This window comes from Protopterus annectens, chromosome 6.part0 (assembly GCF_019279795.1).
Source record: "Protopterus annectens isolate FY-2018-M chromosome 6.part0, PAN1.0, whole genome shotgun sequence".
Lineage (NCBI taxonomy): Eukaryota > Metazoa > Chordata > Ceratodontiformes > Protopteridae > Protopterus > Protopterus annectens.
This window is the reverse complement of record NC_056737.1, coordinates 788,029,985-788,044,521: the sequence shown is the minus strand read 5'-3', so window position 1 is coordinate 788,044,521 and position 14,537 is coordinate 788,029,985. Positions and strand designations below refer to the sequence as shown.

Below are 14,537 nucleotides of genomic sequence, written 5' to 3'. Positions count from 1 at the left end.
ATTATTTGGTTATAGTGATTAATGATATTTCATTAGCGCGTAAAATTCTATTGGGGGAGTAGTATTAAGTTAATGAGGAATGGGCAGTTTTCTTGCTTATAGAGAAATCTGTGCATTGTAGTTAGTTGAGAAAGTAAACACTAGAGGGAGCTAGGCATTAAAGCTATGAAATGCTGTCAAAATGAATGTATTTTTGTATCTATATTGTATGAAATGTTTTTTTCATTCATTTTCAAATTCTGAAGTCTTTTTAGCTAATGTGTTTTTAATGTATTTATTAGATGAAAAAGATTATTCATATTTAATTATATACTGATGAATACTTTTAGAAAACTTTGTTTTTAGATAGGTAAAGATATATAAGCACTATTGCACTTTTCTTATATTCAACTAATGAATATTTATGAATCCTTATATAGAAGTTGATTCGTTGATTTTAAATGAAATTGAGGGTTTTCATTGGATTGGTTTGAATTAATTAACTTGGTAAAAGTATACAATTGATTGATTTGATACTTGATTTTATCTGATGAAGTCCTGTTTGGACGAAAACGCAATTGAGTGGAAACAGCGTTAATGTCGTTTTTTCTGTCAATAAAACTAGTGGAATTATTCAGTTCGGAGGAGTATTTCTTGGTCAAAGGTACTGTTTTCTTGTTTTTTGAGTTTTTTTCTGGTGCCTAACACTTTTCATTGGTTTTGGTTTATCGTGGTTTGGCCAGGAGGTACTAAATTTCACTTTTCGAGATGAGCTCTGAAGGACAAGAGGACGTAGGCGAATCCAGGAAGTTGATTGGCCAATTGTCCGAGCTCATCGATTTGCTCACGGCCCTCTGCCACAACCTACTTTCTAACAGGAACAGCGCACGTCTGGAGACCAACGAAAGCGAAAGGCTTGTTGGGAACAAACAGAAACGTAGAAGGGAGCTTATGGGCAACTGGGATGTGGCCGGCGACCTTAGAGAACTAAATTCCACTAACTTTGATCCAGGAGCGACACCAGCAGTGTTTAATTTGGAGGCAGAAAGACCGGAAGAAGAAAACCAAGACTTTGTTGAACTAGGTGCTAGACTGAGGACAGGACATTCCTCGTCAGCACCAAAAGGTACTGTAATTATTGATAATATTACAACCAACGAATGGTTAAATAGAGAATTCCGTTTTAAAACGGACAACAATGTGACTTTTGTGAATAATAAGAAGCACGAAACTGGGGATGGGGATTCTTATATTGTTAATTTAAACAAACTTCATACAATGATGCTTAAATTTAGAACAAATAGCATTGAAAATGCCTACCTGAGAGAATGTTTAAGTAAGGAAATTGTCCCAATGGGACTTAGAGTTTATAAATATCCAAATAATGTACAAGAAGGGTCTGTTTTTCACGAAGGCCTATTAAAGGCATTCAATAAATGTGGTTTAGAGGTAGTGAAGCTTATTATAGAAGAGAATGACAGAAAGCAAATTTCCTTGGGGAAGGAAATAGATGAACTAGACTCATGTATCAAAAGTGACTTGATTCATGGAATTAAAGAGGAGAGAAAAAAATATTTCCGACTAAGGAAAGATATTGGTGGTAAATGTGAAAAAATCATTCAGCGGAAAATGGGTAAATTAAGGAGGGACATGAATGAGTATAACACCAATACTAGCTACCCTGCACCTGTACAGTTCAAAGGGGATACATACATGTCAAAAGGAAAATTGAATATGTATAGAGGAGATGATAAATGGTATGATGAAAAGTATGACATGGAGTTTCCTCCACTCAATAGAGAAGATAAGCAAAAGGACCCACCATTTTTTGAGGCAGGAAATTTTCACATGGGGGGGGAGAAAGGGGAGAGGGAGACATTACTAACATGTACCCCCACCCCCACCAATTCAAACCCATTACAAGACATTATTATTGTAGACCACATTAGAAATACCTATCATGAATTCACCATATATAATTTCAGCAATTTAGTATTAACTAAGGGGCATTTTAATTTGTTTAGTAAGGGATTAAAATACATACCTCTAAGTAGAGGGGACATTACAAACACATTACTAGATGTGAAGTTATTCACAAGAAAACTAAACCTAGAAATTTTAGCTTTAAGAGCAGGTTTTAACAAAAGCAACAAGACTGAAGGAGAACTTGTCAGAAAATCCACGTTTAATCCACCCCTAATACCTCAGATTAGGAATTTCGAAACAGTAATATAAAGGGAGGTAAGAAAGTTCCAGAACAAAAAAGGCCTTACACACTATAATAATCTAAGTTTAGAAGAAAAAGAAGTGTTAAAAATTTTGAAAAGTAATCACTCTATTAGAATAATGAAACCAGACAAGGGAGGGGGAATAGTAGTGATGGACAAAATAATATATGAAGGGAAAATTAATGACATTTTAAGAGATGAAAACAAGTATAAAGTAGTATCTAAAAATGAGGTTAATATAGCTTATAGATGAATAGATGTATTAATGCAAGATTTAATACTTGAAAAAGTTATTAATGACAAGACATTTAGATACTTGGAAGTCAAAAAGCCCAGAATAGCAACAATTTTTGGAATACCAAAAATTCATAAAGACTTGGAACCCCCCCCCCCCATTAAGGCCTATATTATCTGCTGAGGGGTTGAAAACAACACCGCTTGCTAAATACGTAGATTCAAAAACAAAACATATTTGGGTGAACAGTAATGTGATTTTGAAAGATTCATGGGATTTTATAAGGGAACTGAAACCTGAATATTATAGGAATGACTTACTGTTTATTATTATAGATATAATAGACTTGTTTTCTAGTATACCCCACGAAGAAGGACTGGAGATATTTGAAGAGAGTGTATTTGCTGATAGGAAAATGACACAAGAGGAAAAAATAACCACAGTTGCAGTCATGGATACAGTACTGAAAAACAACTTCATTATTTTTGGGGGTGAATTTTTCCAACAAAAAAACAGGAGTGTCCATGGGTGCAGCATGCGCACCCACTTTTGCAAATATTGTTTTAAGTAAGTGGGAGGAAAAATACATACTTAATTCTAGTTTTAAAAAACATTGGTTATTATATCGAAGGTTCCTAGACGATATAGTTATTTTCTGGATTGGGGGTAAAGAGACTTTCACTGAATTTTTTGAATATATTAACCACACTACTAGGTTCTTAAGATTCACATACACTATGAACTATGATACTTTAAGGTATTTAGACGTAGAAGTGTATAAAAAAGATTGCCAATTTGAAACCAAAGTTTATAGGAAAGACACTTACATTAATTCCTTCTTGCACTACGACAGTGGCCACCCCTTGCATTGTAAGAAGAACATAGTTAAGGGTCAGTTTGTAAGGGGCTCCAGAATGACCAGTAGTTCAAATGATTTCACAAATGAATGTAACAAACTAGGAAAAATGTTTGGGGAAAGGGGGTACCCCAAAACTTTTGTAGAAAAAATGAGAAGAGGTAGAAGAAGGAAGAGGTAGTAGGTTTAAACCCATTAAAGGGATAAGGTTAAATAATGACAATGAAGAAGTAAATGCAAAGGAAACTAATATGGTAGAAAGATATCAAAAACGTTTAGTTGTGGAGTATAATTTGGTAAACCTCAACCTGAAGAAAATTTTGGAAAGAGAATGGAGTATATTTACATCATTTACTGATATAGATGAAATAAGAAGGATAGAACCTAAATTAATATTCAGAAATGCACAAAATTTGAAGAGCATGATAGAAAGAGCAGGATTTAATAATTTAGGAGGTACTAACAAAAGGAAAGGAACCTATAAATGTGGTAAATGTCAACAATGCCCTTATATTATGAATACAAGTGAGGTTTTTATTGACAGTAGAAAAAGGAAAATTATAAGTAAAGGTTTTTACAATTGTGACTCCAGCAGGGTGGTATACTTAGTGTTATGTGAGAAATGTCAGTCCTTTTATGTAGGAAAGACAGAAAGATGTTTGAAGAAGAGGATTTACGAGCATTCATATGACATTATTAGAGGTAAAGAAACTAATGCACTCTTCAAACATAGTAAGGTTTGTAGTGGGTATAAATTTCAATTTACAGTGTTAGAACAAATCAAATTGGACACTAGAGGTGGCCCTTGGGAGAACATTCTTGAAAGTAAAGAGTTATGGTGGCAGGTTAGCCTGGAAGCAGGAAGGGAACCAGGCTTAAATGACTTTTTATCCATAGTGTCATTATTAAAATTGAAGGCAAACAAAATGTAATGTAATAATAACAAGTAAACACTAGAGGGAGCTAGGCATTAAAGCTATGAAATGCTGTCAAAATGAATGTATTTTTGTATCTATATTGCATGAAATGTTTTTTTCATTCATTTTTCAAATTTACGAAGTCTTTTTTTAGCTAATGTGTTTTTAATGTATTTATTAGATGAAAAAGATCATTCATATTTAATTATATATTGATGAATACTTTTAGAAAACTTTGTTTTTAGATAGATAGTTATATAAGCACTATTGCACTTTTCTTATATTCAACTAATGAATATTCATGAATCCTTATATAGAAGTTGATTCGTTGATTTTAAATGAAATTGAGGGTTTTCATTGGATTGGTTTGAATTAATTAACCTGGTAAAAGTATATAATTGATTGATTTGATACTTGATTTTATCTGATGAAGTCCTGTTTGGACGAAAACGCAGTTGAGTGGAAACAGCATTAATGTTGTTTTTTCTGTCAATAAAACTAGTGGAATTATTCAGTTTGGAGGAGTATTTCTTGGGTCAAAGGCACTGTTTTCTTGGTTTTTGAGTTTTTTTCTGGTGCCTAACACTTTTCATTGGTTTTAGTTGAGAAAGAACTAAATGTTGTGGTAGTTCTAACCAGTTTAATTCTATGAGTGCTGGGCAGTAGTGTGTTCTTTTTTTATAGACTCAAGTTTGGAAAGTTTGAAGGTTTGTGAAGACAGCATATAGGAGAGATGGCATTTAGAAAGTAGAGGCTATAAATCTTCTGACCATGTTAGTGAGGTAGTTTTAACTCTGTATAATGTTCCTAGTTTTTAATGTGAAACCACAAGAAAAACCCACCCAACTCAGAGTTTTCATTGTGTGATAACTTTAACTTCCTGTAACAGAGGCCTATGGGATATATGCAAACGAACTCACACAGGAGGTTTTAAGGTATCTGTAGCTTAGCTGAGTTTTCTTGTGTTTTTTTTTTTTTTACACTGATTGGTTTGTCTTTGTGACCTTTTACCCTTTAGTTTTTAATGTGATACATGGTGGCTGAATTTCAACTTTTCTATGACAACGTCCAGTAATTTTATGCACTTTACTCATTCTATTATGGTGTTGTTGGCAGAGACGATAGTGAATAGTGTTTTGGTAGAGATTTTTTTTTACAGTAAAAAGCAATAATTTCATTTTTTAGGATTTAGAAATAGTTGTGAATTATTTAACCATGTTTTAATCAATAAGAAGTACTGTTGTGTAGGGTATTGGAGTTTAGAGACAGTTTTGACAGATCAGATTAAGGTCAAATTATCAGCACATTGAATAAGGGTTGCATTTGTTCTAGCAGAGTAGAAGTCATTGATGAATATGTTGAAAAGTATGGGACGTAGTATAGATCCTTGCAGAACACCAGTAGTTAATGGCAGGAAGGTGGAGAAATCATTTTTCTATTTCACTGATTTTCCTCTGTTTGAGAGGTAGCTGTGGAAACACTGCAGTGAAGTGTTTGTGAGCTCTAAGGATGAGAGTTTATGTAAGAGTTTCTGGCATTAGACAGTATCAGAAGCTTTTGATAAGCCTAGGAAGATGGTGGAGACTACGCATCTGGCATTCCTGTGGGAGTTGACTGTATTAACAAAATTCAGCAAAGCACTATTTGTGCTATGATGAGGATAGAAGCTGTGTTGAGTTGAAGGCAGAAGCTGGTTATCTATTAGACAGCTGAGAAGTTGCGCATGAATATATTTTTGTAATATTTTTGATATGGGAAATAAAATGTCAAACGGTCTATAGTTTGAAAGAATTGTATTGATTCCACCCTTGTGCAGTGGAACAATGGATGCTTTTCCACAACAAGGGGATCTTATTTCAGAAATGGATCAATATATCAGAATTGAGACTAGATATGCAGCATCCTCAGCTGCTGAAGCCCAGATGGCTTCAGAATTACTGAGTGCCGTATTCTAATTAAAAATTATTTACTGTGGTCATATTTGCATCATCAAGAGGTTCTCATTTTGATTCTCGGTTGGAGTGCCTTCTGTGTGGAGTCTGCATGCCCTGCCTGTGTTTGTATGGGTTTTCTCTGGGTGCTCCAGTTTCTTCCCACACTCCAAATGACATGCATTAGGTGGATTGGACACACTAAGTTGGGTGTAGATGTGAATATGTGTGTGTGTGTGTGTGTGTGTGTGTGTGTGTGTGTGTGTGTGTGTGTGTGTGGTATGAAGCAACAAATATGGCAGGGTCGCTACCCAGCAGTGCAAACCTTGGCTCTAGATGATTGTCACTGTTGAAATGATACCCCAACCCAAGTGAAATTGGGAAAAGGGGGCTATGGATTGATGGTTGGATGAATGCAGTATTCTCAGCTGCTATTTTAAGATATTCACCAGGTAGTTGCAATAAGCTTTAAATTTTTATTTTTGAGATATATTTTGTATCTTTGGGAACTGGTTGGAAGGAGAAATGTTGAATGAGGTTATTTGATTAAGTAGGGACATCAAGAGCTTTATAAGTCACCTGTCTGGTTAATGACTGTGCTGTCTGTGTAAAGTAGATATTGATTTGGTTGGCTATGGTATCATTTCATTTCAGTGTGTTTGATGTTGGCTATGTAGGGTGCCCTGAATTTAATAGTTTATTGATTGATGCCCAGAACAATTTTGGATTGTATGTGCTTGTATGTTCTGATTGGTTGAGTAATATGTTTTTTTTATCTTTGATGATAAATTGTTTTGTTAGGTGTCTTAGTTGTCCATATGGTAGTACAGTAGATGCTGTTTTGTTTTTTGTCCAGAACTTCCAGGTTTTGTCTCCTTATTTCATGACTTGTTTAGTTACAAATTATAGCCATGGGGCAGGTTTAGCTTTGAGTCTTTTTATTCTGAAGGGGATCAGTGGGGCTGGTGTGTTTTGAACAATGAGGAAGATTTTATTGAATTCAGGGACAGAATCATCTATGGGGAGTGCCTTTAGTCACTCCAAGTTAAAGAGATGTGTATTAATAAAAGTGTCTTCATGAAATGTAGTACGTTTTCTTACTAGGTTGTAATAATCTGTTTTAGTGCTGTTACTTTGGAACCTTATGGTTACTTTGGCCGTCTGACAAAGTTCCATAGGCTGATATTTTATTTAGAGAGGGTGTTAGGATCCAGGTAAAGATTGATTGTCTGGATGTGGCTTTGTTACATCTGGTTGATGTAGTTATTAAGTTGGGTGAACTTACACAGATGTATATTATTGGTAAGATTTTAAGATTGTTTGGTTTGCCAGTCTATATTTACATCACCTCATATTCTGGTTTCTTGAGGCATTTTTGAGAAAAAACAGCAGATGTTATATTCCAGTGTTTTAGCATTGTTAACTAGGTATATATAGCCCAATAATTGTGATTGTCTTGTGAATGCTTAGTTGTAGCATGGTTAGTAGGTTTTCTGAGTTAAAGAAAGTTGACAGACGGTGGGAGATATGAACAGGTGAACTGCCACAGCAGTCGCATTAATGTACATGTCACTGGTATAGATTAATCTTGCTGTCACATAGAGATGTGTTAAATCCTTTAAGTGGTATTTTTTTAGTCAGGCAGACCAGGTCCGATACCATGGTTGACACTGTTGTGATCTAATACTCCCTGTTTTCATCTACTTCAACCATTGGGTTATCGGATCTGATCTCTGCAACCTTTTGAAACTGTGGCTCTAGGGCTATGACTCCTTCTGTATACACAATTCCCTTTGTTCCCCAAAGTACCTCAGATCTCATTTGCTGCTTCTCACAAATGGATATGATCTGTGAGGGCTCTGATCTTCAGTCAGTAGAAGATGATATTTTTTCATTATTACTGTCTGCATTATCTTGAAGGTTTTCCCTTTATAAATAACTCTTTTATTCTCCCATTTTTTAATGCAAACTAAATCTTTTTCAGGAGATTTTTCTCCACTTTTCATGGCTACCTTATTTGTTCTTTTAACTAAAACAAAATCTTTCTAATAGCATCTGTAGCTGTATTTTTAATGGTTATTGTTGTTGGAATTGCAGTTGCTTTTCTAGTTGTAGTTGTTGCACTTGTGTTCTCTCTGTCCTTTACCATGACAGACAAGGTCCAATGTTTTAGAAGTGCTCAGCCTGTGGGTACAAAATTCCCCCTAAAGGACCCACATTCTTTATGCATATACTCTCTAGATGTACCCCGCCTAGACTCAGACTGCAAGGTCTATCTCCCTTTTGGTACCAGGGCATTACAAGGACACCAGGACAGATTGGTTCTGAAGGCCTTCTTCATACCAAAGCAGGAGTATCTGCACCTTCCGTACTTTGAGTTCTTCCTCAAAGGAGAAGGACAAAGAAAGGCCTAAACAGAGGGAGAAAGACTTGGAGTAAAAAGCTGGGAAATATTCTCCAGATCCCATAGTACCTAAAGGTCTGGCTCCAAATACTCCAAAGCACTTGAATCTGGAGTATTCTTGGGCCCGCTCACAGATACCTCCTCCACACTTCTCACCAGTGCTGGTGAGGCCTAGGCTTCATTCACCTTTCCTTCAGGAGGGATGGTCTTCCCAGGCATCTTTGGTGGCTTCCTCCTCAAGGTCCATTCATTCCACAAGGAACCTTAACAAAACCGATGTCGACAAGTTGATGTGGAAGTTTCTTCAGACACAGATCCAACTTTGGGTCCTCCTGGGGTCGCCCACATTGGGTGCACTGGGCCAGCCTCTGCCATTCCTATGTTGCTGTCTATTTCAATCTGATGGTCGGATCCAAGTCTCTACAGATTGCGTTTGTCAGAATCAATAGTCATGTTGATTTTCACTCTTAACTATATATATCCCTTAGCATTAGACTCCAGTGTTGTCAGATCACGACGAGTCTTGGAGCTGAAGCCTCAGTGCCAAGGTTGAAGGGGTGGGATTGAGCCTGAAATTATTAGAGCTTTCTCTCCCTTTTAGTGCCTTGGCACTCAATAGCTTAGCTCTGTTGTCAGTCTTGGAGCCAGGATCAGAGTGGAGAGTGTTCCTCATGTCCATTTTTCAGGCCAGAAGAGTGTTTCTTTGGCTCCTATCATGTCCGTGGCATTGTAGGCATTTGAAAGGGTTTTCTCTAGCCTGAGAGAAGAAGAGTCTCTGCTGTGATTTTCTCCATCCTGACCCCATTTGGGTACTGCATCTGACCTCCAACTTCTAGATTGATGGGGATAGTCAGACACTTATAGTCTTGGGGATACTCACCAAGCAAGTTCCCAGTCTGATTCTGAACCCTTCCCAGAAGCCCAGCTGGTACTAGGAAACAAATGTGTAAAAGGGGGCATTTTGATTCCTCCCCAGAATCAGTTACAAAAGATACAGACTTGGAGGATGAAGAATGGTCCCCCTGATCCCATCTGGAGATGCCATCTTTGCAATATACTGGATCTGATGAAATAGCGATGGGTTGGTCCACCAGTACACCCTCATCTGAGGAGTCTGTGTTCCTCAAAGTTTTTGGGGATGGCTGTTCTACCTCTTGGGTGTTGCTTGCTAATACATTCATAGATCAGGTGGCTCAGTGGGTGTAGGTAAGGATCCTGATGTGCTGGAACTGATCAATAAAAACGTAATAAGCTCTTGGTTGCCCCAAAGGACAGAACACACTGGAACAAGAGTCCCTATGTAGAAGCCATGGTTGTGGCTACAGCCACCAAGAAGGAGCTCTCAGAAGAGAGCACATTTATCCATCCCCCTAACAGGGAGTCAAGAGCATTGGACAGGTTTGAGAAATGGACATATGCATCAGCACTTAGAGCACTGACGTATTTTGCCTATACAACATGTTTTCAGAGGAACCTGACCAAAGAACTTACCAAGTCTCTCTTGAGTAACTTGCTAGCGAATATGCAGAAAGTGGTAGCATCCCAATCGTCTACCCTACAATCAGTGTAAAATGTATTCATGCATTTGCTTTCCAATGCAGCTGATGGTATGACTAGAGCAACAGGCATCTGCATAGCCATCTGCCAACATACCTAGAAGCAATTGAGTGACATTGTGGAAGGCTTCAAGACATCCTTCCTTAATGCCCCCTTTGACAGTTCAACACTCTTCGGACCAAAGGTTAAGGAGACTCATGAGGAGTGAACAGCACAGCCCCCAGGGGTTCAGCAAATACATGGCAGTGGCGGCAGCGTATCTCAGGCTGCTAGGTTTCCAGATGTTCCCATATTTAGATGATTGACTCCTCACTGCTCCAACCAGGGATCTTGTGGTCCAGCAATGGTACTTCTTGCTCCAACTTGCTCACAATTTGGGTATTGCTTTTAGTCAAGCAAAGAGCCATTTGACAGCGACAAAAGAGATAGAGTTTATTAAATGCCACCTGAACACTATCAGCCAAATAGCCAAATTCCCAGAGCCCAGGATTTCATCCCTGCACCATGTAACGATAAAGATTCTCCAACATCACTGTCCTCCAGCCAGAGTTATTCTCCTGCTGCTAGGGCTGATGGCTTTGTCCATCACATTAGTTCCTCTAGTCAGATATATGAAAGTTCTTTAATGGACCCTAATAGTAGAATGCTCCCAATTGTCACATCCTCTTCATGCTGAAGTTTGTCTAACACCCATTTGCAGGTCTCACATCAAGTGGTGGCTGGCCTCCTCTGAGTTTCTGAATGGTCAGTCATTCTCCCTAGCTCTCCTAATGGCTACTCCTAGGGTGGGAAAGGCATTCCAAAGGAAAGACAGTCCAAGGTTCATGGTCACCAGTGGTGGCTAGTCTTCACATTGGTGTCTTGGAGATGAGGGCAGTCCTCTTTGTGTTGCTCGCTTTTCAAGGCTCCCTTCTTGAGGGTGTGATTTTCAATCAGACAGACAACATGGCTGTGGTCTGGTATGTTAACAAGCAGGGAGGAACCCAATCCTATCTACTTTGTCAGCAAGACATGAGAGTGTGGTAGTGGGATATGTCTTCCCATCACTTTCTCATTGCAACACACATCCTGGGGACTTCCAGTCTTTTAAAGGACAAATTGAGCAGGTCCATTCTTTTGCCTCAAGAGTGGTCCCTCACTCAAACAGTAGCATTGCAAATATTCACTCACTGGGGCCAACCTTGCTTCGATCTTTTTGCTTCATATCCAGACAACAAATGCAGACTTTTCTTTGCCCTCATTCCTCCACAGGATCATTCATTGAGGGATGCTCTACTTCACAACTAGTCCCTTGGTTCTTCTATGCACCTTTCCTCCTATACCCTTGATAAAATTTATTCGGAAATTTACGAGGTGCAAGGACAAGATAATCCTCATTGCCCTGTTTTGGCCCCAGCAGGTTTGGTTTTCCTTCTTCTAGCCTCATCTAGTACATACTCCCAAGATGCTGGGGTTTCACCCAGATCTTCTGAGTCACCCATCCAGGCAGCCTCACCTAGACCTGAATGCCTTTAAGCTGACTGCATGGTTCCTCGAATTCTAATGAAGGCTGGAGATGCCAGGCTCTCCTCTTCTGTGGTACCTATTTTAACTGCTTCACAAAAAACAAATACAAGAAAGGTTTACCTTAGCAATTAGAAGAAATTTTCTGTGTGGCCAGCTTCTAAAAGATTTGATCTTTTTCAGGATCTCTTCCACCTATTTTGGATTTCTTGTCAGATCTACTCAAAAAAGGCACTAGTTTTTCAACTATCAAAATTAAGTTAGTGGCCTTTTCCAGTTTTGACATTGGACATAATCAAACACCAGTCACTCCCCTGAATATCTCAAAAGCCTTTCTAAAGGGGACTTTTCTGTTTTGGCTTCCAATAAGGGGTTCTGTCACTCCATGGGATATTACAATTATGCTACAGGCATTGACTCAAGCTCCTTTCAAGCCTGCAGCCACAGTGAACTTTAAATGTCTTATCTGGAAAATCATTTTTATTGTGGCTGCTACTTCTGCAAAGAAGATTGAGAATTGCAAGCTCTACCCTGTAAACCATCATATATCATCTTCCATAAGGACAGGGTGTCTTTGAGACCAAATCCTGATTTCCTTCTGAAGATGACATCCGAAAGTAAACCTTAACCATTCTGTCAATCTGCCAGTATTTTTTCCAAAATTTTCCAATAAAGGAGAGTATACTTTACATTTATTGGATGTTCACAGACAACTCAATATTTCAGTTACACCTTTGGTTAACCTATCTAGTAACATTCGAAATTCTGATTATTTGTTGCCTTCTGTACAATGAAAGCTAGCAAAAGTGTATAAAAAGTCACTGTCTCTCACTGGCTTTCTGACTGCATATTATTTGTTTACAAAAAGATAAATTTGCTTCTGCATAAAAAAAACAAAGGCTCATTTTACAAGAGTAGTAGCTACATCAACGCATTTCAACGTAGAGTTCCAATTAATGAAATTTGTGCAGCAATAACTTGGTTAACTGGTGTGTATATTATGTTATCAAATTTTTAAAAGGTCTAACGTCATATGGTTGAAGCCATATAATCGAACTTTTAAAAGTTCAAAAAGCTAAAAAAAATAACAACATAAAAATACCTAACAGTTTTAAGCAGGGGGGCAAGCCCTCCTGCACCCCCCCCACACCACCCGCTCTTTAAATATACCAACTCTGAGATTGCACTACAGTGCAAGAAAGGGAAATCTTCCCATTCCGCACTGTATAGAAATCTCTGTTGAAACGTTCACACTTTTAAAAGTTTGATCATATGGTGTCGACCATATGACGTTTGAACTTTTAACAGTTCAGTAACGTAATATACACCCGGTCAGCTGTTCACACTTTTGTGTCTCACTACAGTCCAGGTCTCATACATTCTTTGGCTCTAAATGTCTCAGGAATATTCTTCCTTGATGCCACTATGGTGTTTTTGGTAGCTTGGGAATCCATCCCAGTGGTTGAATCAGATGAACGTTGGACACGAAAGTTATGTACTTAACATAATGCTAGATCCATGTTGTCTTGTTTTCTTCTGGTTTAACATCTCTCCCTCTGCCCCCTTACAGATTGTCGTCTGGTGCTCCTTTGGAATGTATGGACCTCACCAGAGACCTTGTCATTCAATAGCCTTGGTTGCTTTTTCCTATTTGTTGCCTACTTTATATCCTCTTGGTTTATGATACCCTTGGAATATTGTCTGGTTCTGAGCAGGCAAACTAAATCTGACATATTTTTGGGAACACAAGCAGTTATGGGTAGTGGCAGAGTCAAAGCCCTGGATCCACAGTTTTGAAAAAGTTGTCAAGGTCGGATCAGATCGGATACGATAACGCAATTGTTAAATCCAGTCGAAAACAAAACAACACAAGTCTATCATTATGGTGGGAACACAACATTAATTTATAAAACCTGTTTCTGTCATAAAAACATGGAAGAGAAAATTACTTTTCTGGTAGATGTTGCCTTCATATGTTGACACTTGCAAAGTTGTCATCCTCCCCATCTCACAAAGTCTTCATGTCTGGATTTCCCATTTTGTGTAGCTAGACTCAAGTAAGAAAGGAAGGTGTTTGTTGTGAGCAGGATTAAGGCTGAAGTTTCATGCATAATAAATGGCCATTTCAGGGATTTTGTAGGTTGATAGCTAAAGTCTCTTTTCTTTTGGCTCCTGTGTCACCGATCTGAGGAATGTATTCGGAAATTCAGCTTTGAAAACTCTCTAAAACGTCAGATTCCTTGGCCTGGTCCTGAGATCTGGATCAAGATGTTTAACATGTTTAACTGGCAAACTTCATTCTCAACATAACAAAGAGTATCATAAATATAGCTGTTAACTGTAAGCAATTTTCTCATCCATTTGTTTTATATATTCAGGGCCATATGTGAAGACAGAAAGTAGAACAGAACAACACGAAAAAGGTATAATTTCCCATTTCTCCTTTAGTAGTTACTGAATTGATGTACTAAAGCAAATTTCTTTTCTTTAGAGCTGAAAAGGAAAAAAATGTATCTGGAAGCTTCCATAAAAGATATAAAACAGAATAAACAGAAGCTTTCTAAACCCAAGGTAAGAACTTTAAAGTTCTAGTTATATAGCTTTTTGCAAAGGCAGATCACAGCAAATATACTGTTAGTTTATTTCTTTCATAAATTCTGCCATTTATATTTCAAGTATGTAGACTGTCTAAAAGCTAAGCACATAATTTTGTATGTATTTATTTACTGCAAATCTAAGGAGTGTCATTCTTTATCCTGGAATAAATGAAATGTGCAGCTTTTATATTCAAAGTGTTTTTTGGGGTTAATAGGCTTGATTGTCAAGTTTACAATCTTCAGGCCCTCAAGAAGATTCATTGCCATAACCTCATGCTAGTATTTTCTACTGCCATATACATATCAAGATTATTTTTGAAGGAAGGTAAT

The 14,537-nt window shown here is 37.7% G+C and overlaps 1 protein-coding gene across 1 annotated transcript in view; it reads left to right on the top strand.

Moving 5' to 3' along the window:
• LOC122803895 (protein BCAP-like) overlaps positions 1–14,202 on the top strand; it is a 681,296-nt gene extending 667,094 nt beyond the window's left edge. Inside the window, exon 11 of the mRNA XM_044073579.1 lies at positions 14,102–14,202. Coding sequence (XP_043929514.1) covers positions 14,102–14,202 — 101 coding nt within the window. The remainder of the gene's footprint in view (positions 1–14,101) is intronic.
• The last annotated feature ends 335 nt before the right edge of the window (positions 14,203–14,537 follow it).